Genomic DNA, 26,136 nt, shown 5'->3' on the forward strand with positions numbered 1-26,136 from the left:
AGGAGTGTGCTGCAGCTGGGAACCCCCTGGCAGATAAGGGTTAAGTACATGAATGTTTTTTGCCTGCACCACCTCTTCGTCTAAGTCGTTCCAAATACTTATGCTTGTATTTGGGAAACTGAACCTTTTAATATCATTAAGACATCAATTTTTCCTCATTTTGAGGTCATGGCCTCTAGTTCTTCCATCATCCAGCACAAAAAGATCCTCTCTATCCACCCTTTCCAATTCTCTTACATTTCTAAATATCTTGATCAAGTCACCTCTTTCTCTTCTCTCACGCATTGTTGGTAACTTGAGTTTTTCCAATCTCTCCTTGTAGGTGAGTTCCCTTAAGCTTGGTATCATGCTCGTTGCCATCCGTTGAACCCTCTCTAATTTACCAATATGCTTCTTCAAGTGAGGTGACCATACCACAGCCTCATACTCCAGTCTTGGTCTTATCATGGTCACTACCAACTCCCTCAGCATTTCCTCGTCCATATAGTTAAAAGCCACTCTCATGTTGGTCAGTAATCCGTAAGTTCCTCCAATGATTTTGTTTATATGCTTTTCTGGTGACAAGTCATCCTGAATAATCACTCCCAAATCTTTCTCATCTTTTCTTTTACTAATTACTGTATCTGATTGCCCATTTTATATGTCCAGTGCGGTCTTTTTTCACTCATTCCCATTTCTAACACATGACACTTCTTGGCATTAAAATCCATTTTCCAAGTCTGGCTCCAGCTGTAGAGTGTGTCCAAGTCCTCTTGCAGTTTTTTACAACTATCAATACGTTTAATATGTTTCAAGATTTTAGCGTCATCTGCGAACATACTCATGTAACTATTCAAACCCTCTGGCAAATCATTTACGTATATCAGAAACATTATTGGGGCTAAGACAGAGCCCTAGGGTACTCCACTAGTCACATTTCTCCATTGTGACACTTTGTCTCTTATGACTGTTCTCATCTGCCTTCCTATCAAATAATCTCCCATCCACTGTAATAGTTTCCCATGCACCCCTCCAAAGGTCTTCAGCTTCCACAGCAGTCTCCTACTGGGCAACCTGTCAGATGCTTTTCTGAGATCGAGATAGACACAATCTGCCCATCCCTCCCTCTCTTGTATGACATCTATTACCCTGCTGTAGAAACTTAGTAAGTTAGTAACACATGATTGCCCTTCCCTAAAACCAAATTGTCTTGATGTTATCACTTCATTTTCTTCTAAGTGCTTTATCCATCTTTTTCTAATAATTTTCTCGCAGATTTTACAAACAATACTAGTAAGTGATACAGGTCTGTAATTGAGTGGATCTTCCCTGTCTCCTCCCTTGAAAATTGGCACAATACTTGCTATTTTCCAATCTTTAGGTAACTGTCCATTTTCCAGTGAGGTCTTGATGATGATATAAACAGGCCACACTAACTGGTCCACACATTCCTTCAGGATCCATCCAGACACACCATCTGGTCCCATTGCTTTTCTCACATCCAAATCCCTCATCAGCTGCAGCACCTCATTCACATCAACTCTAATTTCTGCCATTCCTGTCACCCTGGGTTCTATTTCAGGTTCCCTGAATTCCTCCTCCAACACATAAACTGACTGCAGCTTGTTGTTCATTATTTCACCCAATTCTTCTTCTCTTTCATAAGTTTCATCTCCATCCCTCAATCGTATTATACTGTCCTTAACTTTCATTTTACCATTTACAAACCTATAAAATAGTTTTGGCTCTTTTTTTACATTTAGTTACAATATCTTTTTCGTATTTCCTTTCTTCTTCTCTCCGCACCCTTACATATTCATTTCTTACCTGCTTGTACTCCTCTCAAGCCTATTCACTGTACCTTTTTCTCACTTTTTTCCATGCTCATTTTCTTGCCTCTTGTGCCATTCTACATTTATTGTTAAACCATTCTTTCTTTCTTTCCACAGCTGCAAAAAGTTTTGGGACATATGTACTAACTCCTGTATTATATACTTCTATCAAAAACTCATATTTCCCATCAACATTTGTGATCATATTCATTTTACTCCAGTCTACGTTTTGCAAAAAGTTCCTCAGGGAAGCAAAGTCTGCCTTCCCATAATTGAATCTATTTTCTCTGTGTTTTTCATCTCTTTCTCCTTCCCTTACTCCCGCTACTTCCATCTTAATAACCAGATGATCACTTTTACCAAAGGGGCAGTGGTAGGTAATATTCTTCACATCGTTTGGGTCCTTCGTGAATACTATGTCGAGCCTTGATGGTTTGTCGCCACCCCTAATTCTTGTATTTTCTTTAATTAATTGGGTTAACATGTTTTCCATTACCAGTTCCATTAATTTATTTCCCCATGATTCCTCATTATTCTCAACTTCCATACTTTCCCAGTCAACTTCTCTACAGTTAAAATCTCCCATTATTACTATTCTATTTCTTCATTCAATTAACATCTTTAGTTTAGTAACGGATTCTCTTATTAACTGTTCGTAATCATCTTTTGTCCATGTCCTAGTTTTGGGGGGCATATGAAATACTATTACATCATTTTTTTTCTCCATAAATGTCCTCTATTTCAATTCCCAAAAGTTCATCGACAGTGTTTTCAATTTCTATATTTTTTGCTCTTAGGTCATTACAGGTTAAGATCATTTTACCTCCCCCAAACTTGCTTTCTCTATCCTTCCTCCAAATATTATAATTGTTCCATCCAAACAGTTTTGTATCAATATCTCGGGGCAATCTAGTCTCCACCAAGCAAACAATTTCAGGTTTATTTTTATTTATATATTGTACTGTAGTCTCCAATTTAGTGGTAGGTGGTGGCGACCATCATCCACTCATTTGATATAGTGCTGCCTACTTCTTCCTTAGCCTTTATCATTCTTTTTCTGTGCCTGCCCTCCTCTCTTCCTATTTCTCCCATCTTTCATGTCACTACTTAATGCTTTTCTTTCCGTTACAGGTGGCTTTACATTGAATGACAAGCCAAATGGTTTCCTGTAAGTCAAGAAACCATTTACAACGCTGGATTGTAACCATATAACCAAACCATACGTGCTCCCTACGTGTCAAGTGGGTTGGTGGAGGGTTAATGCCCATCCCTGTAAAACAAATTACTCAGAGTCAAATGGCCACCCCGTACGGGATTATGGCATCTAGCAGTAGATAGATAGTCTCCAATTTCCCCTTTCTTAGATATTAACCCATCTACATGATACTTAGATTTACTGCCCTGATTTTATCTTTACTCATTCTTCCCTTTTTCATATTCATATCCATCCCCCTTGTTTCCTTCACTTCTAATTCCTCACATACCACTTCCTTACTTTCATATCCATCACACTCCAGAAAAAAGTTTTACATTCTTCCTCTGTCCTCTTGTCATTTTTTCCATTACTTGTTCCTTCAAAGACTTAAAAACTTCTCTTTCTTCGTCATTCAGATCTTTTCTTACTATAGAACTTTCCATCCCTGCCTCTTTGCTTAGTTACCAGGTCACTTTAAGTATATCGTTTACTACACTTTCTGATGACAACTTAACTCTCTTTGGTCTTGTTTCCCCTTTCTTATAAGGCCCTGTCCTCCTTACTTCCTCAATTTCTTTTTCCCATTTATCTCCTTTGGGGTCGATCTTGCTTAATATTTTTCTCACTAGATTCGTGTCTCTCCCGAGTCTCACAGATCTGCCTTTTTCTTCCTCTTCCCTGTTTCCAAATATTACCACACATCTGCTCCTTTCTACAGTTTCTGTTACTATTTTTTCTTTTTTCTTCATTATTTTCACTACATTTTCTTCTATTTTTTTCTTGTTCATTTCCCTTTCTTCCTGGATGATTTCCCTTAAGCTGACCACTTCTTTTTGTTCTTCCACATGTGCCCACTTTGCTTTTTGCTCTTCTAATACACTGTGTGTGTGTGTGTTCTTACCTAATTATATCTTTACAGGAATGAGTCAAGCTCGTACTGTCCCGTGTCTTAAACCATATTTATCGTACATATCCTTAAATTTGTGAATTGTTTTGGCACACACTATTTCATTCGGTTGTGCATTCCATTGATCAATTGCTCTGTTTGGGAAACTGAATTTCCTTACGTCTTTATCACCTCTCTTCTTATGCAGTTTTTTGCAGTATCCTCTTGCTGATGCTTCTCCATATGCTAAGTAATCATTTATGTCTATTTTCTCCTTCCCTGATATGCACTTATATAGCATTATGTCACCTCTTTTCCTTCTCTCCTGTAGTGTTGGTAGATTCAGTTTATTTAGTCTTTCTTCGTAGCTTAGGTCCCTTAAACTTGGTATCCATCTTGTAGCGGCCCTTTGAACTTTTTCAATCTTGTCTATGTGCTTTTTGAGATGACTCCAGACTACTGATGCATATTCCAGGGTTGGTCTAATGAATGATGTTATTATCCTTCTTAGCATGTCTTCATTTATGTATGTGAATGCTATTCTCATATTTGCAAGCAGTGTATACATGTTCCGTACCTTCTCGCTGATGTGGTCAGCTGGAGATAGTCTGTTATTGATAATCACACCTAGGTCTTTCTCTCTTTCTGATGTGTATAGGGTTTTATTTCCTAACATATAATCCCAATCAGGTCTTTTTCCACTTTTACCAAACTTGAGAAGATTAGGAGAAATACACTGAGGTGGTTTGGACATGTGGAGAGAATGGAGAATGAAAGACTGACTAAGAGGGTGTATGTAGGTGAGGTGGAGGGAGGGAGAGGGAGGGGTAGACCGAGGATGAGGTGGAGGGATGGAGTTTAGAGGTATATGAGGGAGGGGGGGGTGAGTTGGGGGGAGGGTAGTCAAATGGTGGGTGACAGAGTGACTTGGAGGCGTTTTGTCTGCGGCCACCCTTTGCGGGATTAGGGCGTCGGGCTATAGATAGATATATAGATAGACCAAACTTGATTACATGACACTTGTCCACATTGAATTCCATTTGCCATGTACTACTCCATTCATGAAGTTTATTTAATTCTTCTTGTAGCTCTTTACAAGAGTCTGTGTTAGTAATTCTCCTTTGTATTTTTGCATCATCTGCAAACATATTCAGATAGCTCTCATTTCCAGTGTTACTGTTTATATCATTTATATACACTAAAAACATGATTGGTGCCAGCACTGAACCCTGTGGTACTCCACTAGTCACTTCTTTCCATGATGAGTAGTTTCCTCTTAGTACTGTTCTCATTTCTCTTTTCATGAGAAAGTCTTGCATCCAACAAAACAGTTTACCTCGAATTCCTCCTTGATGGTACAGTTTCCATAAAAGTCTTTGGTGTGGTACTGTGTCAAAAGCTTTCTTGAAATCTAAATAGATACTGTCCACCCATCCTTCCCTTTCCTGTATTGTGTTTGTTACTCTGTCATAGTAGCTCAACAGATTAGTAACATGTGATTTTCCTTTTCTGAAACCAAACTGTCTTTCTGTTATCTTACTGTGTTCTTCTAGATGATTTACCCAAGCTTTTCTTATAAGCTTTCGTAATACCTTGCTTACAACACTGGTCAGAGATACTAGTCGGTAGTTGAGGGGATTTTGTCTATTTCCTTTCTTGAATAAGGGGACAATATGTGCTTTTTTCCAAATATCAGGTAGTTTACCTTGACTCAAGGATTTCTTGAAAATTAAAAATAATGGTTTAGATAACTCCTTTGCACATTCTCATAGTACCCAACATGAAATTTCATCAGGACCACTTGCTTTTCCTCTGTCTAATCTACTTAACTCCTCCTGTATTACTTTTTCTGGTATTTGTATATCTGGTAGTATGTGTGGACATGCATGTTCCACATAGTCCCTCTCAAAATTTTTTTCTTCTGTAAAAACTAATTGGAAATTCTTATTTAGTGCTTCACAAATATCTTTCTCTTGTGTGTAAGTGATTCCCTCGTCCGTAATTGATTGTATTATATCTTTTACTTTAGTTTTGCTTCTGATATAGCTGTAAAACAGCTTTGGTTGATCACTACTTTTATTTATTATATCCTCCTCAAACTGTTTTTGGGCTTCCCTCCTTATTCTTGTATAATCGTTTCTTGCCTGTTTGTAATTATTATACGCCCTTTCACTATTATGTCTTCTGTATCTATTCCACAACAAATCTCTTCTTTCTTTTGATTTTTTACATTCTGTATTGAACCATTTCTGTATTTTTTTATCTGCTTCTTTGTGCTGTGGGATGTACTTCTGGACTCCTATTTCATAAAATTCACAGAACTTTTTATATACAGCATTTAAATCTTGTCCTATAAGCTCATTTTCCCAATCAGCTTCTAAGAATTACCTCTTTAGGTCTTGATAATTTCTCTTTTTATAGTTTAGACTCTTTTTGTAATTGTCATTTCTGTTTACTATGTCATATGCTATCCTGACGTTATAATTTAGTACTGCATGATCACTTTTGCCGAGTGGAGAGTGATATATTAAACTGTCAGTATCATTTTCTTGCCTAGTAAATATTAGATCTAGCACTGAAGGTACATGAAGTCCTCTTTTTGTGGTGGTTTCCCTCACATGTTGCGTTAGGAAGAACTCTTGTACGAGATCCATGAGCTTTTGGTCCCAACAGCTTTCTTGGCTAATTATATCTAGAGTATTCCAATTTATATTTGTATTGAAATCCCCAGTTAGTATAATTCTTTCTGATTTCTCTTCCATTTTATGTAGTTTCATTCATTCATTGCCAGACGCCATGTATCCCAAACGGGGTGGCCAAGGGCTCAGAGTTAATTGTTTTACAGGAAGGGGCACTAATCCTCCACCAACCCCACTTGACACGTAGGGAGAACTTAAACTCTGAATTGTACTCTCTGCCAGGTCCTCATATTCATCTCTTTCCCATGTTTTTGATCTGGGTGGCATGTACAAATTGGCTACAATTATTTTACCTTCAGATGTGTTGATCTCTACTGCAATCAGTTCTACTTGTGATGGTATATCTAGTTTTATTTCTTTGACTTTTAGATTTTTCTTAGTTAATATTATAATTCCTCCTCCTTTTTTTAAATTTCTGTCTCTTCTCCATATAGTGTATTCCTCTAAGTTTAGTATGTCATTGGATATCCTTGGTGTTAATTTTGTTTCAGTTTGGCATATTATTTGTGGTTCATTTTCTCTGACATAATCGTTCATCTCTAGTAATTTAGATACCATTCCATCCACATTTGAGTACATCAACTTTATCATCTTGTTTATATACTTGTCATGACATGGTTCTACAACCTTCCTCCTTTTTATTCCATCCTGTTTGTGTACCACTTTCGTACCTGCAATCCTATTACTTTGTAAAAAAATTTCTTCTTCTCCTCTTCTGATCTTCCCTCATTTTTTGTTTTTGCTTCCTCCCTTTTCTCTTTCAGTAATTCCAGTTCCTCTTGTGTTAGGCATCTTTTTATCCATACATTTCTGAACTCCTCTTTTTCCATAAGATTCTTTGCATTTTTTAGTATCTCTTCCACAGTGTTTACACTCTGGAAAGTCACCTTTAGAGGTCTTGTCTTGCTTTTCTCATATTTCCCTAACATTTTGTGTTCCTCTATGTCTTTACTACAGATTTCCTCTGATACTTCTTTCAGTAAGCTCATTACATTTGCCATCTCCTTTTTGTCTCTTGTGATGTTGTTTTTTACTTCTTCCTCTTCTATACCAGTGTGTGTGTGTGTGTGTGTGTGTGTGTGTGTGTGTGTGTGTGTGTGTGTGTGTGTGTGTGTGTGTGTGAAAAAAGACACTGGAAGTAGTCACCCCACATGGGAAGGGGATCTTTAGTCCTAAGAGTTACTGTTTCTGACTATCACGTGCTAAAATTCATGAGGCTGAGGAAGGATATGGTTTTGTACTGAACTCAGGTGCATTCTGATAGATCATGGCCAGCTGTATGTAATAAGACATAGTGCGCTTCCTTAGAGAATCTTCTCTGTGAAGTACTTCACATAACCATCATGTGGCAGGTCAAAAAGAGACTATAAAACTCACTGTCTGTTAAAAATAAATGTAGACTAGATAGTACAGCTTCAAAGAGAGAGAGAGCACTGTATGTGTGTGACTGACCTGGTTGCTGAGCTGTAACTGCTTTGTGTGATCAGATTTAATAACTGGTAACCTGGGAAACAGAAACCTTTGGTACTGTAGTTCATGAACACTCACAGGCCTCTGTAACATACAGTACTCTCATATGAATAAATGTATCATGGGGATGAGGGTGGGTTCGTGTAATGTGGGAAGTTTCAGGGGAAGAGCAGGGGAAGTCGTTGAGGCATTCACTGGGAGGTGGGTGGATGTGGTGTGTTTGCAGGAAGTCCGGTACAGGGGTGGATCAGCCGGAAAGATTGTTGGGAAGGACTGTTGCTATAAGTTGTTTTGGCAGGGGGGGACAGACGGATATGGAGGTGTTGGTGTCATGGTTGCGGAGAAATGGGTGGAATATGTTATGAATGTTTTGAGAGTAAGCGATAGGATATTGGTAGTGAAAATTCTGTTGGGAAGAAAGATAGCTGCGATTATATCGGCATATGCTCCACAGGCAAGATTGGATGAATCAGAGAAAGATAGATTTTGGGATGATTTAATACGTGTAGTGGGTGGTATGCAGGATGATGAGATAGTGATTTTGGGAGGGGACTTAAATGGTCATGTAGGTGAAGCAGCACAAGGTTATGAAGGAGTGCATGGGGGATGTGCGTATGGTCTAAGGAATGCAGAAGGGGAAAGGATACTCGAGTTTGGGGAGGCAACGGACATGATTGTGTGCAACAAATATTTTAGGAAAAGAGACAGTAGGTTAATTACGTATGAGTCTGGGGGAAATAGCAGTCAGATAGATTATTTTCTGGTTAGGAGGGCCGATAGGAGGTTAGTGAGGGATGTTAAAGTTATAGGAAGTGAGGAGTGTGTGCAGCAGCACAAACTGTTGATTTGTGATATGGTGCTTAAAGAACAAGTGATGAAAAAGAGGACTTATGTACCTAGGAGGAAACTATGGAAGCTGAAAAACCAAGTAGTAAGGGATGCCTTCTATAGCGAGTTGAGGAGAGTGGTGGCTGAACAGGGAGCTGTAGGCAGAGGCGTTAATGAACAGTACAGAGCCCTCAGGAACAATTTCTTGAGAGTTACTGATGTAACATGCAGGTGGAGAAGAGGACCACCAAGACATAAAGTAACTTGGTGGTGGGATGAGGGTGTAGAAGCGGCAATTAAGGAGAAAAGAAGGCTTTTCCGGGAATGGAAGAAGGGTGGTAGCAAAGAGGAATATTTGGCTGCCAAGGGCAGGGCTAGAAGAGAGGTATACAGGGCAAAGTCTGAGTCACAGAGACAATTACTTGATAACCTAAATCATGGGGAAACAAAAAATATATTTAGGGTGGCAGGTCAGGTGAAGAGGGATAATCGGGATATCATAGGTGAGCAGTGTGTGAAGAATGATGAAGGAAGGGCAGTGATGAACAGTGAGGATATTAAAGATGCATGGAGAGAGCATTATAACCGGTTGTTGAATGAGGAGTTTGACTGGGACAGGGAAGGTTTGGAGCCAGCAGATCCAGTGTCTGGCCCTTGGCCTTTGATTGATACTGCTACTGTGAGTGAGGCAATAGGCAGGATGAGGGTGGGGAAGGCAGCAGGTGTGTCTGGGTTGACTGCCGAAATGTTGAAGGCCTCAGGCGATATAGGGGTGAGTTTAGTCACTCAGTGTTGTCCCAGATGATTGGCTGAAGAGTGTAATTGTAAATGTGTATAAAGGGAAGGGTGATGCCCTGGAAAGAGGGAATTATAGAGGTATAAAGCTTTTAAATCAGATAATGAAGGTAATGGAGAGAGTTTTAGAAGGTATGATTAGAGAAAGAGTGAATATTGATGAGATGCAGTTTGGGTTTATGCCAGGTAGGGGGACCACTGATGCCATATTCATTGTTCAACAGCTTCAGGAAAAATATATTGGTAGGAGAAGGGATCTTTATTTTGTTTTTGTTGATTTGGAAAAGGCCTTTGACAGAGTCCCTAGAGAGGTGGTGAAGTGGGCAATGAGAAAGCTTGGCTTGGAGGAGTGGGTGGTTAGGGTGGTTATGGCCATGTATGTGGGTGCTCACACCCAGGTGAGAGTGAATGGAGATTTGAGTGATGAGTTTTCCGTGAATGTTGGTGTGCATCAGGGGTCAGTCTTGAGTCCCATGTTGTTTATCATGGTACTTGAAGCCCTTTCACGTGACTTTAGAAACGGACTTCTGTGGGAGTTGTATGCTGATGATTTGGTGTTGATTGCAGAGAATGAAAGGGAGGCAGAGGAAAGGTTTAGGAAGTGGAGAGATGGTATGGGGCAAAAGTGTTTAAGGTAAATGCAAATAAAACAAAAGTGATGATATCTAGGGTTGGTGACGGTACTGTCAAAGACGAGGGAGAGTGGCCATGTGCAGTTTGCCACAAGGGCGTGGGAAGTAATTCCATCTTGTGCAGTGTGTGTGATAAATGGGTACATAAGAGATGTAGTGGTATCAGAGGTAGACTGCGAGATAATGCTGATTTTATGTGTACGGCTTGCCGGGGTGAGCCGGTGGAGATAGTCAGGCGTGAAAGGACTGAGCTTGCTGGTGAATCTCTTGAGTGTGTGGAAGAGTTTTGTTATTTGGGAAACATGTTGTGTGCTGGAGGTGGGGCTGGAGCTAGCTCTGTGGCTAGGGTGAGAAGTGGTTGGAAGAAGTTCAGGGAGCTCTTGCCTCTCCTGACATTGAGAGGGCTCTCCCTACGTGCTAAGAGGTCTTTGTATGCAGCATGTTTAGAGTGTAATGCTGTATGGCAGTGAGACCTGGACAGTGAAGGAGGAAGATATTTGCCGGCTCGGACGTACAGAAATGACAATGATTAGGTGGATGTGCAGTGCGTCCCTGCGTCCAAGGCCTGGAGGGGCTGGGTTTACAATGGAAGAGTTGAGAGGTAGGATGGGACTGGAGTGTATTGGTGTTGTGATGAGGAGAGATAGATTGAGGTGGTTTGGACATGTGGAGAGGATGGGGGATGATAATTGGGTGAGGAAGGTGAGAAGTGTTAATATTGGGGGTGGGGTTATGAGGGGTAGACCGAGAAAGACATGGGACGAGGTCATTAAGTGTGACCTTAGGGTTAAGGGACTGAACAGGGAGGCTGCAATGGATCGTGCAGCGTGGAGAGCCGCTATTAGGTGACCAAGGCAGACACATGCAAGCATGTTGGAGCCTTTAAAAACGAAACGAAACGGTGTTAGGTGAAATAGAATACTTACTACAGTTGTACCAACCATGATACGGTAAAAAGATAACTCATTACAGGAGATGCACAGAGCAAAAGTTCCACCCCCTTTTCTAGCTTGGCAGTTGTCAGGATGGTTTGTTTCATTTAATTTTGTTTTTTGAGGCTCCAGCATGCTTGCTTGTGTTGGCCTTGGTCACATAATGGTAGCTCTCCATGCTGCGTGATCTCTAGCAGCCTCCCTGTCCAGTCCATTATCCCAGGTCACGCTCAGTGACTTCATTCCAGATCTTTTTTAGTCTGCCTCTCGCAACGCTACCCCTAACATTAACACTTCTCACTTTTTGCACCCAGTTATCATCTTCCATCCTCTCCACATGCCCAAACCACCTCAATCTACCCCTCCTTATCACAACACCAATACACTCCAGTTCCATCCTACCTCTTAACTCATCCTTTGTAAACCTAGCCCCCCCAGGCCTCGCACTCAAGGACGCACTGCACATCCTCCTAATCATTGTCATTTTTGTATGTTTGTATCTGTGAATATCCTCTTCCTTGACTGTCCAGGTATCACTGCCATACAGCATTACACTCCTAACACATGCCGCATACAAAGATCCTTTAGCATGGAGGGAGAGTTTTCTCAGTGGCAAGAGAGCCAACAGTTCCCTGAAGTTTTCCCAACCACTCCTCACTCTAGCCACAGAGCTAGCTCTTGTCTCACTTCCAGCACTTAACTTGTCTCCCAGATAAGAAAACTCTGCCACACACATAAGAGACTCACAAGCAAGATCAATCCTTTCATGCCTGGCAAACTCCACATGCTCTTCCTGACACACTGCACACATGAAATCAGCATCATCTCACAGCCTACCTATAATACCACTACATTTCTTGTACACCCACTTATCACGTACACTGCACAAGATGGAATTACAGTATTTCCCACGCCCTTGTGGCAAATTGCACATGGCCACTCTCTCCCTTCTTTGACAGTTCCGCCCTAGACACTGTACCATCACCTTTGTTGTATCTGCATTTACTTTCAAGCCCCTGTGTCCTGTATCATCTCTCCACTTCCTAAATCTTTCCTCTGCTGCCCTTTCTTTCTCTGCAGTCAGTACCAAATCATTGGCTTGCAGTGTCTCCCATAGGAGTCCATTTCAGAAGTAACGTGAGAGGGTTGAAGTACTATGTTAAACAAGAAGAGGCCCAAGACGGATCCCTCATGCATACCAACGTTCACAGAAAACTCATCACTCGAATCTCCATTCACTCTTACCCGGGTGTGAACACCCACATAGATAGCCCTAACCACCCTAACCAGCCACAGGCCCACATCTTGATCCCAAGCTTTTTCATTGCCCATTTCACCACCTCCCTAGGGAGGTCATGGGCAGAAACAAAGGGCGATCCCTTTTCTTTCCTACATATTTTTCCTGAAGCTGTCAAACAATAAATATGGCATCAGTGGTCCCTTTGCCTGGCATAAACCCAAACTGCATCTCATCAGTGTTCACTGTCTCTAATCACACCTTCTTGAACTCTCTCCAATACCTTCATTATAGGGTCCAAAATCATTATGCCTCTAATTTCCTCTTTCCAGGGCATCACTCCTCTCCAGCTTGTACACATTTACAATCACACTCTTCAGCCAGTCATCTGGGACAATGCACTCAAATATAATAATATGTATCAAGTCAGTAAGTAACCCCACTCCTATATCTCTTGAGGCCTTCAGCATTTCAGCAGTCAACCCAAACACACCTGGTGCCCTCCCCACCTGCATCCTGCCTATTGCCTTGGTCACAGTACTAGCATCAATTAAAGGTCAGTGGCCAAACACTGGATGTGCTGGCTCCAAACCTTCCCGGTTCCAGTCAAACTCTTCATTTAACAAGCGGTTATAATGCTCTCTCCATGCGATTTTAATATCTCCACTGTTCACCACAGTCTTTCCGTCATGATTCTTCACACACTGTTTGCTTGCGATATCCCTGTTTTCCCTCTTCACCTTAAATAACATATTCTTCATTTCCACATTAGGTTATCCAGTAAAAGTCTCTTAGATTCAAATTTTGCCCTGTAAACCTCTTTTTCTAGCTCAGCATTTGACAACCAAGTATTCCTCTTTGCTCCCACTCCTTTTCCATTCCCGGGAAAGCCCTTTTTTTCTTAACTGCAGCTTCTACACTGTATTCCCTCTGCCAAGTTACTTTATGTCTTGGGGGGGCCCCTTGTCTACCCACACACTGAATCAGTAGCTCTCAGGAGATTGTTCCTGAGAGCTCTGTACTGTTCATTAACACTTTTGTCAACAGCTCCCTGAGAGCTCTGTACTGTTCATTAACACTTCTGTAAACAGCTCCCTGTTCAGCCACCACCCTACTCGTTATAAAAGGCATCCTTTACTGCTTGGTTTTGCAATTTCCATACTTTCGTCTTAGGTGCATAGGTCCTCTTTTTCATCACTCACTTCTTAACCCTTAAGAGACAGATGTCCACATGTGCAGTCCAAGAGTACTTAGTGGCAAAGAGACGGGTGTCCGCATATGCAGTCCAAGAGCCCTATTGACAAAGAGATGAGTGTCTGCATTCACAGTCCAAGAGTACTAGTGACAGAGAGACGGATGTCCGCATATGCAGTCCAAGAGTACTAGTGACAAAGAGTTGGGTGTCCATATATGCAGTCCAAGAGTACTAGTGACAGAGAGACGGGTGTCCGCATATGCAGTCCAAGAGTACCAGTGACAAAGAGTTGGGTGTCCGTATATGCAGTCCAAGAGTACTAGTGACAAAGAGATGGGTGTCCGCATATGCAGTCCAAGAGTACTAGTGACAGAGAGATGGGTTTTCGCATATGCAGTCCAAGAGTACTAGTGACAAAGAGGCGGGTGTCCGCATATGCAGTCCCACCATTTTTCAAAGTATTGCGGGCACTGAGGCAGCCTCCCATGCTCTATGGAGATGTAGGATGACAATAACAAACCCTCTCCAAGTCCCCCCTACCATATTGCATCCGCAAAACCAGCGATGCACTCAGTCTTTGTCCAGCGTTGTCACCAACAATATGTCACACTCTGCATCTGTCTTTAGACGGTTAAGCACCATTTCACGTATCAGTAACTTGTGTTGCTGCACACACTCTTCGCACCCTATAGCTTTAACATCCCTCTCAAACCTTCCATCAGCCCTCCTGACAACAAAATAGTTTGTCGCTGCCGTTTCCCTCAGACTTGTACGTAATCAACTTTCTCTTTTCCTAAAATATGCGTTGCACAGTCATATTCATTGCCTCCTCAAACTCAAGGATCCTTTCCCCTTCCTCATATCACATCCCCCATGTACTCCTTTAGATCCTTGAGCTGCTTCACCCCTTCCAAAACTACAGTCTCATCTTCCCTCGTACCACTTACTACATGTATTAAGTCATCCAATATTCTATCCTTCTCTACCGCATCTAAGCTGGCTTGTGGAGCATATGCTGATATAAATGAAAACATTATCTTGCCAGACAAAATTTTCACTGCTATTAACCTTTCACTCATGCTCATTACATTCATGACACATCCCACCCATTTCTTCTTAACCAACACACCCACACCACCATATCCATCTGCCATACCCTGCTAAAATATTTTTTGTGTCGGCAATCTCTCCCGGTAGTCATTCTGGCTGATCCTCCTCTATACCTAACTTCTTGCATACATCCAGCATCCACCCACCTCCTGCTCATTGCCTGCTTGAAAAAAGTTACTAAAGCAGCATAGTGAAATTAGATATATTTGTGTAATGGTTGACCGTGTGGCCATGTGGGGAGGATGGAGAGCGAGAGACTAACAAGGAGAGTGTATGTGAGTGAAGTGGAGGGTGGGAGAGGGAGGGGGAGACTGAATGAGATGGAGGGTGAAGTAGAGAGGTTTATGAGAGAGGGGGATGTGAGCTGGGGGGAGGGCGGTCAAATGATGGGGGACAGGGCGACATGGAGGCTATTTGTTTATGGCCACCCCTAATGGGACTGAGGCGTCTGGTAATAGGTAGGTAGGTAGATAGTTTTACTGTTGGCATAGAACTAAATATTCTGAAGGCTTGACTGAGAAGTGACTGAATTTGTGGTCTATTTTTACTCATATAGCAGTTGATAGTTGTATAAGCATTAGACTTTCCATTTCTTCTTCTTGAGTTGCATCCACTCTGTTTCTGAAAATGGGATTAGTGTGGTACAGTGATGGTGGTATACAGTATTAAGCAAAGCAATTTTCTTAAATGTTAGTTTACATGTAAATTTACTCATTTTTTCAGGAGGAAGGATTCCTTTTGATGACATAAACTATGAAAACGGTTATAACAAAGTTCAGGCTTATGGTAACAGCAAGATTGCAAATGTTCTCTTCACCCGTCAGCTGGCAAAACGTCTGAAAGGTATGTGATGTACTTAGGTTTTGACATAATGCTTGAATGAAGAGTGATCCGAAAGTTCAGTGAATGCTTGAATAACAGTATTTTATTGAACATTAGGTGCATACATTGGACATCCCATTCAAAGTACTCCCCTCCTGTGTGTGTGTGTGTGTGTGTGTGTGTGTGTGTGTGTGTGTGTGTGTGTGTGTGTGTGTGTGTGTGTGTGTGTGTGTGTGTGTGTGTGTGTGTGTGTGTGTGTGTGACACACACGTACACACACACACACACACACACACACACACACGTGTCTCTTGTTCCTCCATTCCTTCCACTGTCTGAAACATTGTTGGAAGTCTTTCTTCTTGATCTCCTTCGGAAGGCTTGTCGTTTTGGATTGGATGTCTTCAGTCATTTCATAACAACTCCCTTTCATCATGCGCTTCAGGTTTGGGAACAGCCTAAAGTCGCAAGGTGCCAAGTCAGGTGAATAGCTGGATGCGGCATGAGCAGAATGTTTTTCCCTGCCAGAGATGTCTGCATTCTGCACATTGCCCAAACTGTGACATTTCCCCAAATGCATCTGGTGTGGCAGACATGATTTCAGTCTATGTCTCGCCACAGCACACTGGCCTGTGCAGTTGTGGTGTCTGGTGGTAACTAGGAAGGTGGATGATGTATCAACCACCAACAACCCTCACATACTTCGACTCATTTCTATTTTTTTTTTTATACAAGGAAGAAGGAACCAAAGGCTGAGCCCGCAAAACAGTTCCTTCCAAGAAAAAACAAAACAGTACGAAAGAGAGCCAAAGTCAAGATTTGTTCATTTCGAGATGCCTGGTTACACTGCGTTTGAAAGACTGGAGATCATAGGGAGTAGGAAATACAGACAGAAGGAGACAGTTCCAGTGTTCTCCTGTTGCATAACTGAAGGACTGGGAGTAAAGGTTAACTCTTGCATTAGAGAATTGGACAGAAAAGGAATGAGAGTTTGTTGCTAGACATGTGCTACGCACCCGTCATAGAGGTGGAGGGATGCAAGCAGACAGTTCAGAGAAGCAGTGACCATTGAAGTACTGACAGAAAAGAGGTAAAGATGCAACAGTGCGGCGAAGAGACAGAGGTTGAAAGGAGCCAGTAAGAGGAGGAGAGTTAATGAGACGAAAAGCCTTTGACTCCACCCTACTGAGAAGAGCTGTATGTGGGGAGCCTCCCCTCACATGAGAGTTGTACTCTACACAGGGACAAATAAAACCTGTGTAAAAAGTCAACAACTGTGCAGGGGTAAAGAAGGCATGGAGTCGGTTTAGCACACCTAGTCTCTTGGAAGCAGATTTTACAAGAGATGCAATATGATCTTTCCAAGATAAGTCCCGAGTGAATGAAACCCCAAGGATGTTCAAAGATGATGCAGGTTTGAGATGGATATTATTAAACATTAGTGGATACTCCTGTGGAAGGTTTTGATGGGTTGATAGGTGTAAAAACTGAGTCTGACGCATTAAAAACAACAAGATTATTTTTACCCCAGTCAGAGATACAAGCCAAGTCAGACATTAGGTGTGCCTCATCCCTTGTTTCTTGATGTAACTGCTGAGATGGACGTTGTAGAAACCGAATGGAAAGGTGAAGGGTGGAATCATCAGTGTACAAGTGGATAGGGTTAGATGTACAGCTTAGAAGATCACTGATGAATAAAAGAGAGTCGGTGATGGGACAGAGCCCTGAGGAACACCACTGTTGATAGATCTAGGAGAAGAACAATGGCCGTCTACAGCAGCAGCTAGCTATAGAACAACCAGAAAGGAAGCTATAGATGAAGGCACAGATATAAGGATAGAAACAGTAAGAGGGCAGTTTAGAAATAAAAAATTTATGCCAGACTCGATCGAAAACCTTTTGAGATGTCAAGTGCAATGGCAAAGCTTTCCCCCAAGTTTTTTTTTTTTTTTTTTTTTTTTTTTTTTCATTACTCCTCTTATGTGATAAGAGTATGTAGGGTACGAGCAAACATTGTAACATAAAGGATGAAATGAAGGGAAGAGTACAGCAAATGAGGAAGGTAGCAGTAATGAGATGTGCAGGAAATCATTGATTCAGAGCACTCCAATTTAACATTGTATGATTTTGTGCACAAACTCTTGCTCGTTATTTCTGCCTGATATAGTGACCGAACATGGGAGATTTCTGGTATATCATTAATCATGTGTGTCTGTTAGGCAGTCCGGGCTTTTATGCACTGTGTGAGTGAGAAATTGCAGGTATTTGTGGCTGGGTGTGAATGTGATGGATGATTCTGGGGTTGGTTCTGAAGTAAAGTCACGATTTAAGATGGGGAAGCAAGGATCATAAAGTAACATGAGCATTTAATTTCTCATTTTATTATTCAGTTAGTGGACATTTGTGCTGGGAGGGGGTTAATGATAGCCAATACCCTCTTCAGGCATAAAATGATCCACAGGTATACATGGCAAGTGATCAGAAGAGTGGGTGGTGAACTGAATGGAAGGAAGGCAATGATTGATTATGTGTGTGTGGATGAAAGGATGCGAAGTTGTGTAATGGATGCAAGAGCGTATAGAGGTTGGGGGAGTGGACTTTCTGACCACTACTTGGTGGTGGCCAGAATCAAGATCCAAATAAGATGGAGAAATAGAAGAAGGGAAGGACGGGAAGAAGGAGTATTTGCAAGTAGAGTGGAAAGGTTACAAGAGGATGAGAAAAAGGCAGAATATAAGAGAGAAGTGGAGGAACGATTGGCCAAATATGAATTGGAGCAGATGGGGGATGTGGAAGGTGTGTGCAGGATATTCACAGAAGAAATATGGTCAGCATTTGATGTGGTGTGTGGGATGAAGAGAAGACGGAGGGGGGTGCAAGGAACAGCGTGGTGGAATGAAGAGGTGAGACAGGCTGTGACACAAAAGAAGAAAGCATACAATGAATGGACGAGAAATAGGGGCGTGGAAGAATTAGAGAGGCTGAGGAGAGAGTTACAGTAATCCCTCTAATATCCGAACGCCCAATATCCGAACATCCCCACTAACCGGACATAATCGTCCCGGGATCCAGTATTCCCAAAGTGGGCCAAAAACCTCAAAAATTTCGAAAAAAATCTGACTTTTTTCCCTCCCGTAATTTGAAATTGCCGTGTGGCGCCAAACAGCTGTTACACCATGGTCCCTTCACCCCTTCCTTCCTCCCCCTCCCCCCTCCCCTGTCAGGGTTGCCATTTGGTATTTTTCATTACCAAGTGTGGGCCAATTTGGTAATGAAAAATTCGTTTGGTAATGAATCAGAATAATGCATTACCAAATGGATTTTTCACATGTATGAGGATACACAGGATGGAGATGGTGGATTGTTTGCTCTCTCTCATTATTCTGCTACCCTACATAGCGTGAAAATAATCAACATGGTGTTAATTGTAAGGAGAGTGATTACATGTATTTCCACTTGTATATATAATTAGTGAAGAATAATTGCTAGCCTTATGAATTTGGTAATGAAAAGTTAAATTTGGTAATGAAAGTTGAGGAGATTGGTAATGTGGCCATTGCGATCTGGCAACTCTGTTACCCCGCCATCATCAACAGTCACAGCCAAACTCCAATCGAGAGCAGATGCTTATAGCAGTGCAAGCCACAGGTGCTTGTTTTTTGTGAATAAACAGTGAATAAACTGCAATACCTCGCCACTAGAACACACGGGAATTTACAGTGTTGTGCAGTGTTAAGAAATTAGAATTTAGAGTGCAGAGGATTAACTGTGGACTGCAAACTGGCAGTTCAAACCAGTCCAGGAGCCAGGGACTTGTAAGTACCCAGAATGTTTATTATTATATAAACTCACCTCTAAAACCTCATTTTATGGTTCTTTTGCATTTATTTTAGTCTTTTATGTCCCTTATTGGTGTGATTTGGGTCTTAAATAGGTGCAATGCATGTCCAGAGGGAGTTGTATAGGTGTTTTTCTGAGTTAGGGTCCATAAGTACAAGTCCAGGAGGTTGGGGCCCAATATCCGGACAGGATCACTATCCGGACATGCCTTTGGCTCTGTTACATCGAATATTGGAGGGATTACTTATGTAGAAAGGAAGGGAGAGGTGAAAAGATTAATAAGAGAGAGTAAGAAGAAAGTGGATGAGGAATTTGGAAGGAATTTGAGTGTAAAGTGGAGGGACTGTAAGCAAATGTTCTGGAAAGAGGTGAAGAGAGTAAGACAGAGTGGAAGTGAAGTTAGCAGGGGAGTGAAAAATAAAAATGGTAGATTACTAGTGGAGAAGGGAGAAAAAGTGATCAGATGGAGAGAACACTTTAAGGACTTGTTGAATATAGAGGATGGAAGTAATGCGAGTATAAGTGGCTGGGGAATTACCTGGGAGAAGGAGGGAGGTGAGAAGACAGGAAGAAATCAGTAGGATAGAAGTTGTGAAAGCAATGAAGAAAGTTAAATTGGGGAAATCCCCAGGAATTGATGGAGTGTGTGGTGAAATGCTGAAGCATGGGGGAGAGATAGTAGTTGAATGGATGTGGAAGATATGAAGATTGGCTTGGGAGGAAGGTAGAGTCCCGGAGGATTGGAAGTCAGGTATAATTATTCCCTTGTACAAAGGAATAAGAGAAAAAGTAGTGTGTGGTAATCATAGGGGCATCTGTCTTCTTAGTATAATAGGAAAAGTGTATGTTAGGATACTTATTGACAGAGTTAGAGAAAGAACAGAGAAATTAGTTGGAGAAGAACAGGGAGGCTTTAGGAAGGGAAGAGGTTGTGTAGATCAGATATTCATTCTTAGATCTTTAGTGGAAAAGTTTCTAGAGAAGGGAAAGAAGTTATATAGGCTTTCATGGATATGGAGAAAGCATATGACAGGGTGGATAGACAAGGTTTGTGGAAAGTGTTAAGAATATATGGGGTAGATGGGAAGTTGTTGAATGCTGTGAAGAGTATGTATGATGGTGCTAAGTCTGCAGTGCATGTGGATGGTGAAGTGAGTGAATTTTTCTCTTTGAAGGTTGGGTTGAAACAGGGATGTGTCATGTCTCCATGGTTGTTCAATCTGTACATGGGTGGGGTAATAAAAAAGGTACAAGATAGGTTAGTGGATGTTGGAGTGGCCCTGGTGAGAGAGGGTAGTGTTTGGAAACTCCCTGTACTGTTGTTTGCAGATGATACTGTGTTGTTGAGTGAAGACGAAGAGGAGCTGCAAGGCTTGGTGGATGAGTTTGGGAGAGTGTGTAAGAAACTGAATCTAAAGGTGAATGTAGGGAAGAGTAAAGTGATGGTCTTTGAGAGAGGTGAAGTCAGTGAATGTACAGCGAGGTTGGATGGTGAGGAATTGGAAAATGTGAGTATGTTTAAGTACTTGGGTAGTGTGATTCTTAAGGATGGAGGTTTGGAGGGTGAAGTGTTTGAAAGGGTACAGCAGGGAAGAAAGGTTGCTGGTTCCTTGAAAGTAGTGATAAGAAACAGGGAAGTGAGCATGGATGTGTAAAAGTTACTACATGACAGTATTGTGATACCAACTCTTACGTATGGAAGTGAAGCTTGGACGTTGTTGGAAGGACACAAGTCAAGAGTGAGAGCAGTGGAAATGAATTATTTAAGAGGAGCCTGTGGAGTCACATGGAGAGACAGGCTGACAAATGAGGATATAAAGGAGCGTTGTGGTGTGAATGTGGATGTGATAGGAAGCGTTAGGAGGAATACACTGAGATGGTTTGGCCATGTGGAGAGGATGGAGGGTGAAAGACTGACGAAGAGAGTGTGTGTGAGTGAGGTGGAGGGGGAGAGAGGGAGGGGGAGGCTGAGGATGAGATGGAGGGATGGGGTGGAGAGGTATATGAGAGAGGGGGCTGTGAGTTGGGAGCAGGGCAATGAAATGGCGGGGGACAGGGCGACATGGTGGCAATCTGTTTGTAGCCACCCCGAACGGGATTGAGGGATCTGGCAATAGATAGATTGATAGATAGATTATTCAGTAACAGGTAAATATCATTTGCATGAGAGAAACAAAGGGGATGCATTTAGGCAACTTTCACACGAGGCCACCATTGGCCGCAATTAGTTGCCTCCCATAGTTTTCAATGTGGTTCGCACGCACAACTAGTGTCCACCACTGGCGGTTGCTGCCACTCACTGTAATGCATTTTTTCAAATTAGGGCTTTCATTCGGCTACAGTAGTTGCCGGCCCCTTCACACTGGGCCACGAGTTGCGGCCACCGGTGGCCTAGTGTGAAAGCGGCCATAGGCATCAGATTTTCATATGGTTGCATTTGTTTATAACCCATGCATTGTGCCTTGTCGAATGCACTTTGATCCAAGCTCACCCATGTGCCCACGTCATACCCGCGTGCCTCAGCCTCATTGTTGTGTCGACTGTAAGTATGTCTAGAGCTTTTTTTTTTTTTTTTTTTTTTTTTACTCAAAACTCTGACCATGCAGTTCCTAAGTAACTTGGTTATCTACAGATGTACAGGGATCCAACTTAATCATAAGGGCCCAGGAAAATGCATCAACTATGTTCATAATTTATGTCTCCCGGGACTTGCGCCATTGCAAATCTTGGCTAACTGAGAATGAGGAGTTGGTGTCCCAGTTCTCAGAATGATGTATATTTCTTTTGTTAGAGCTGTGATTGGTTTTGCAGCCCCTGTAGACTGTACAGTAGCACCAGTCGAGCAGGGCAGTACTCCCAAGGTGGATGGGAAGCTGATGACAGGGAGAGCTGGAGCTCACGTTTCGTCAGCCCTCGGGACTAGCTGCTGACCATCCCCCTTTGCTGAACTTTTTCACTGCTTCAGTAACACAGAGAGTAGACCAGCATGCTCTCCAATACAAGTTTCTCTAACTATCAGTACCAAACTGCATGCACAGTACACACTACACTTCCTTTTAAAAATTAAAAAAAGAAAAATGGGGCACCACAACAATGCCTCGGAGTCCCCGGGGGGAGGGGGGGACCATAAATACCCCCACCATCCACCCCTTTTCCGGTGACGACTCTTTAAGCTGCCTGGAACCACTGTCTGACTCACATCTTCATTTTTGCAACATTTGCGGCCTTTTCTCTAACTTTGTCTCTGTCGAACACCACCTCTCCTCCTTTAAACCTCACCTTCTTTTCCTAACTGAGACTCAGCTGTCTGAGGCAACTGTTGGCAAACCCTTTTCTGTATCCTCCTACTTTCTCTATACTCATTTCAAAGCCAAAGGTGAATGTTGCGTATATGTACGCAACGACCTATCTTGCTCCCATGTTCCTGAACTTGATTCTTTTGAATTCTCTACTCTCTGGCTTTGGCTCTCCTGTCATTCTCTGACTAAATATATCTGTGCTGTTTACTTATCTTCTAATTCTACTGACTATCAAAAATTCTTCGACTATCTTACATGTATGATGGAACGCATTCTATCCATTTCTCCTTTCTCTGAAATCTCCATTCTAGGAGATTTAAAGGTTCATCATCACCTTTGGCTCTCCTTTCACTGATTCACCTGGTGAACAAGCCTTCATCTTTTCTATCCTTAATGACCTAGAGCAGCTTGTACTGCACCCTACCCATATTCCTGACCGTCTTGGAGAGAGCTCTAGGATATTTGACCTCTTCCTTACAACTAATCCTTCTGCTTACGCTGTTAATCTTTTCTCTCCATTGGGCTTCTCCGATCATAACCTTGTTACTTTAACCTGTCCTATTGCTCCGGTACGACCTGTGGACCCTCTAAAGAAACGTCATCTGTGTCACTTTGGAGCTGCGGATTGGGAAGCCCTCAGGAAGTACTTCTTTGATTTTCCCTGGAATGATTATTGCTTCCATGGCTGGGAGTCATCGGAGTGTGCCTTGCACATTACAGAGGTTATTCTTTCGGGCATGGAAACATACATTCCTTTCTCATGTCCTTTGACTAATGCAAGAAAGCCTTGGTTTAATCACACTTGCTCTAATGCTGTCCGCAACAAGGAGAGGGCCTAGAAAAGGTACCGGAGCCAACCCACCCCTGAATCACATCCTTTTTATGTTTCTGCCTGGAATCATGCTAAGTCTGTTCTTTGCTCTGCTAAAAATAATTTCATCCATACTAAATGCTCTCAAGTCTCCAACTCGAATTCTTCCTGCTCCTTCTGGCACCTTTGCCAAAAACCTTTCTAACAACTTTACTTCATCATCCTTCCCTCCTCTTTTACACTCTGATGGTTCTGTAGCTATTTCTTCTACTGATAAAGGAGATCTGTTTGCTCAGACTTTCTCCTCCATTTCCACCTTAGACGATTCCGGTGTTGTTCCTCCCTCACTTCTTACCTCTGACTTCCTCATGGCTGACATTAAAATTTTCATCTCCTGATGTACTGTATTTTCTGCTATCACTGGCCTCAATACTAACAAGGCATATGGGCCTGATGGAGTCCCTCCTGTTGTCCTCAAGAACTGTGCTTCTGTGCTTACACCCTGCCTAGGTAAACTCTTTCACATTTTGTCTGTACCTTGTACCTTTCCTTCTTGCTGGAAGCTTGCTTTCATTCAGCCAGTCCCAAAGAAGGGTGACCATTCCCAACCCTCTAACTATCGTCCAATTGCTTTAACATCCTGTGTCTCAAAAGTTTTCGAGTCTGTTCTTAACAGAAAAATTTTAAAGCATCTTTCCTATTACAACCTTCTTTCTGATCATCAGTATGGGTTCTGTCAGGGACGCTTAACTGGTGATCTTCTCTCCTAGCTTTCAGACTCCTGGTCATCCTCCTTTCGGAACCTTGGCAAAAGCTTTGCCATCGCTCTTCATATCTCAAAGGCTTTTGATCGAGCCTGGCATAAATCTTTAATTTCCAAACTGCCTTCTTATGGTTTTTATCCTTCTATCTGTGCCTTCATCTATAGCTTCCTTTCTGGTCGTTCTATAGCCGCTGTTGTAGATAGCCATCACTCCTCTCCTAGATCTGTCAACAGTGATGTTCATCAGGACTGTGTCTAATCACCAACTCTCTTCCTTTTATTCATCAATGATCTTCTAAGCTGTACATCTAATCCTGTCCACTGATATGCTGATGATTCCACCCTTCATCTTTCCATTCGGTTCCCGCAACATCCATCTCAGTAGTTACTTCAACAAACAAGGGATAAGGCTATGACGCACCTAATGTCTGACTTGGCTCGTATCTCTGACTGGGGTAAAAATAATGTTGTTTTTAATGCATCAAAGACTCAGTTTTTACACCTATCAACCCGACACAATCTTCCACAGGTGTACCCACTAATGTTTATTAACATCCATCTCAATCCTGCATCATCGTTGAACATGCTTGGGGTTTCATTCATACGGGACTTATCTTGGAAAGATCATATTGCATCTCTTGTAAAATCTGCTTTCAAGAGATTGGGTGTGTTAAGCCGACTCCGCGCCTTCTTTACTCCTGCACAGTTGTTGACTTTATACACGGGTTTTATTTGTCCCTGTGTAGAGTACAACTCTCATGTGAGGGGAGGCTCCCCACATACAGCTCTTCTCAATACGCTGGAGTCAAAGGCTATTCATCTCATTAACTCTCCTCCTCTTACTGGCTCCCTTCAACCTTCGTCTCTTCGCCGCACTGTTGCCTCTTTATCTCTTTTCTATCATTACTTCAATAGTCACTGCTCCTCTGAACTGTCTGCTTGCATCCCTCCACCTGTACGACGGGTGTGTAGCACCCATCTAGCAACAAACTCTCATCCCTTTGCTATCCAACTTTCTAATGCAAGAGTTAACCGTTACTCCTAGTCCTTCATTTATGCAACAGGTTAGCTCTGGAACTGTCTCCCTCTGTCTGTATTTCCTACTTCCTGTGATCTCCAGTCTTTCAAAGGCAGTGTGTCCAGGCATCTCCTAATGAATGGATCTTGAATTTGGCTGTCTTTTGTATTGTTTTTTGTTTTTGTTTTGGAAGAAATGTTTCATGCAGGATCAACCTTTGGTTCCTTCTTCCTTTTGTCTGCGGCCACCCTTTGCGGGATTAGGGCGTCGGGCTATAGATAGATAGATAGATAGACCTTAAGAAGTTGGAAATCATATGAGGTAAGGCGCTGAAGATTGTGCTAGGTTGTTCAAAGGCAACAGAAATTGAGGTAATGAAGGCTGACTTGGAACTACTAAGTATTGTAAATAGGATATATGAAGTTGCAATTCATGTAACTGTCAGAATGATTAATTATATGTTTCTGAATATAGAAAACACTCTTTGCACTACTGTACATTCTTTATGATGATCGTTCACCTCCATATACCTTCTTTGGTTCTGTGTACTAAGTTTTGTGCCATTTGATGCACTTATTCATAGTTTTAATTTAATACATACACCATGTTAGTTATAGAGCCACAAAGCTTTTAGACCAGATAATTAAGGTAATGGAGAGAGAGTTTTAGAAGGTATGAATAGAGAAAGAGTGAATATAGATGAGATGCAGTTTGGTTTTATGCCAAGCAGAGGGACCAGTGATGCCATATTCATTGTTCGACAGCCTCTGGAAAATTATATAGGAAAGAAAAG

At 42.0% G+C, this 26,136-nt stretch overlaps 1 protein-coding gene across 1 annotated transcript in view; it reads left to right on the forward strand.

The window, feature by feature from the left end:
- LOC145411445 (retinol dehydrogenase 11-like) overlaps positions 1-26,136 on the forward strand; it is a 272,754-nt gene that overhangs the window by 176,876 nt on the left and 69,742 nt on the right. The window contains exon 5 of the mRNA XM_080281487.1: positions 15,514-15,633. Coding sequence (XP_080137613.1) covers positions 15,514-15,633 — 120 coding nt within the window. The remainder of the gene's footprint in view (positions 1-15,513; positions 15,634-26,136) is intronic.

This window comes from Coenobita brevimanus, chromosome 89 (assembly GCF_032717465.1).
Source record: "Coenobita brevimanus isolate Jiangsu-jjx chromosome 89, ASM3271746v2, whole genome shotgun sequence".
Taxonomy (NCBI): Eukaryota; Metazoa; Arthropoda; class Malacostraca; order Decapoda; family Coenobitidae; genus Coenobita; species Coenobita brevimanus.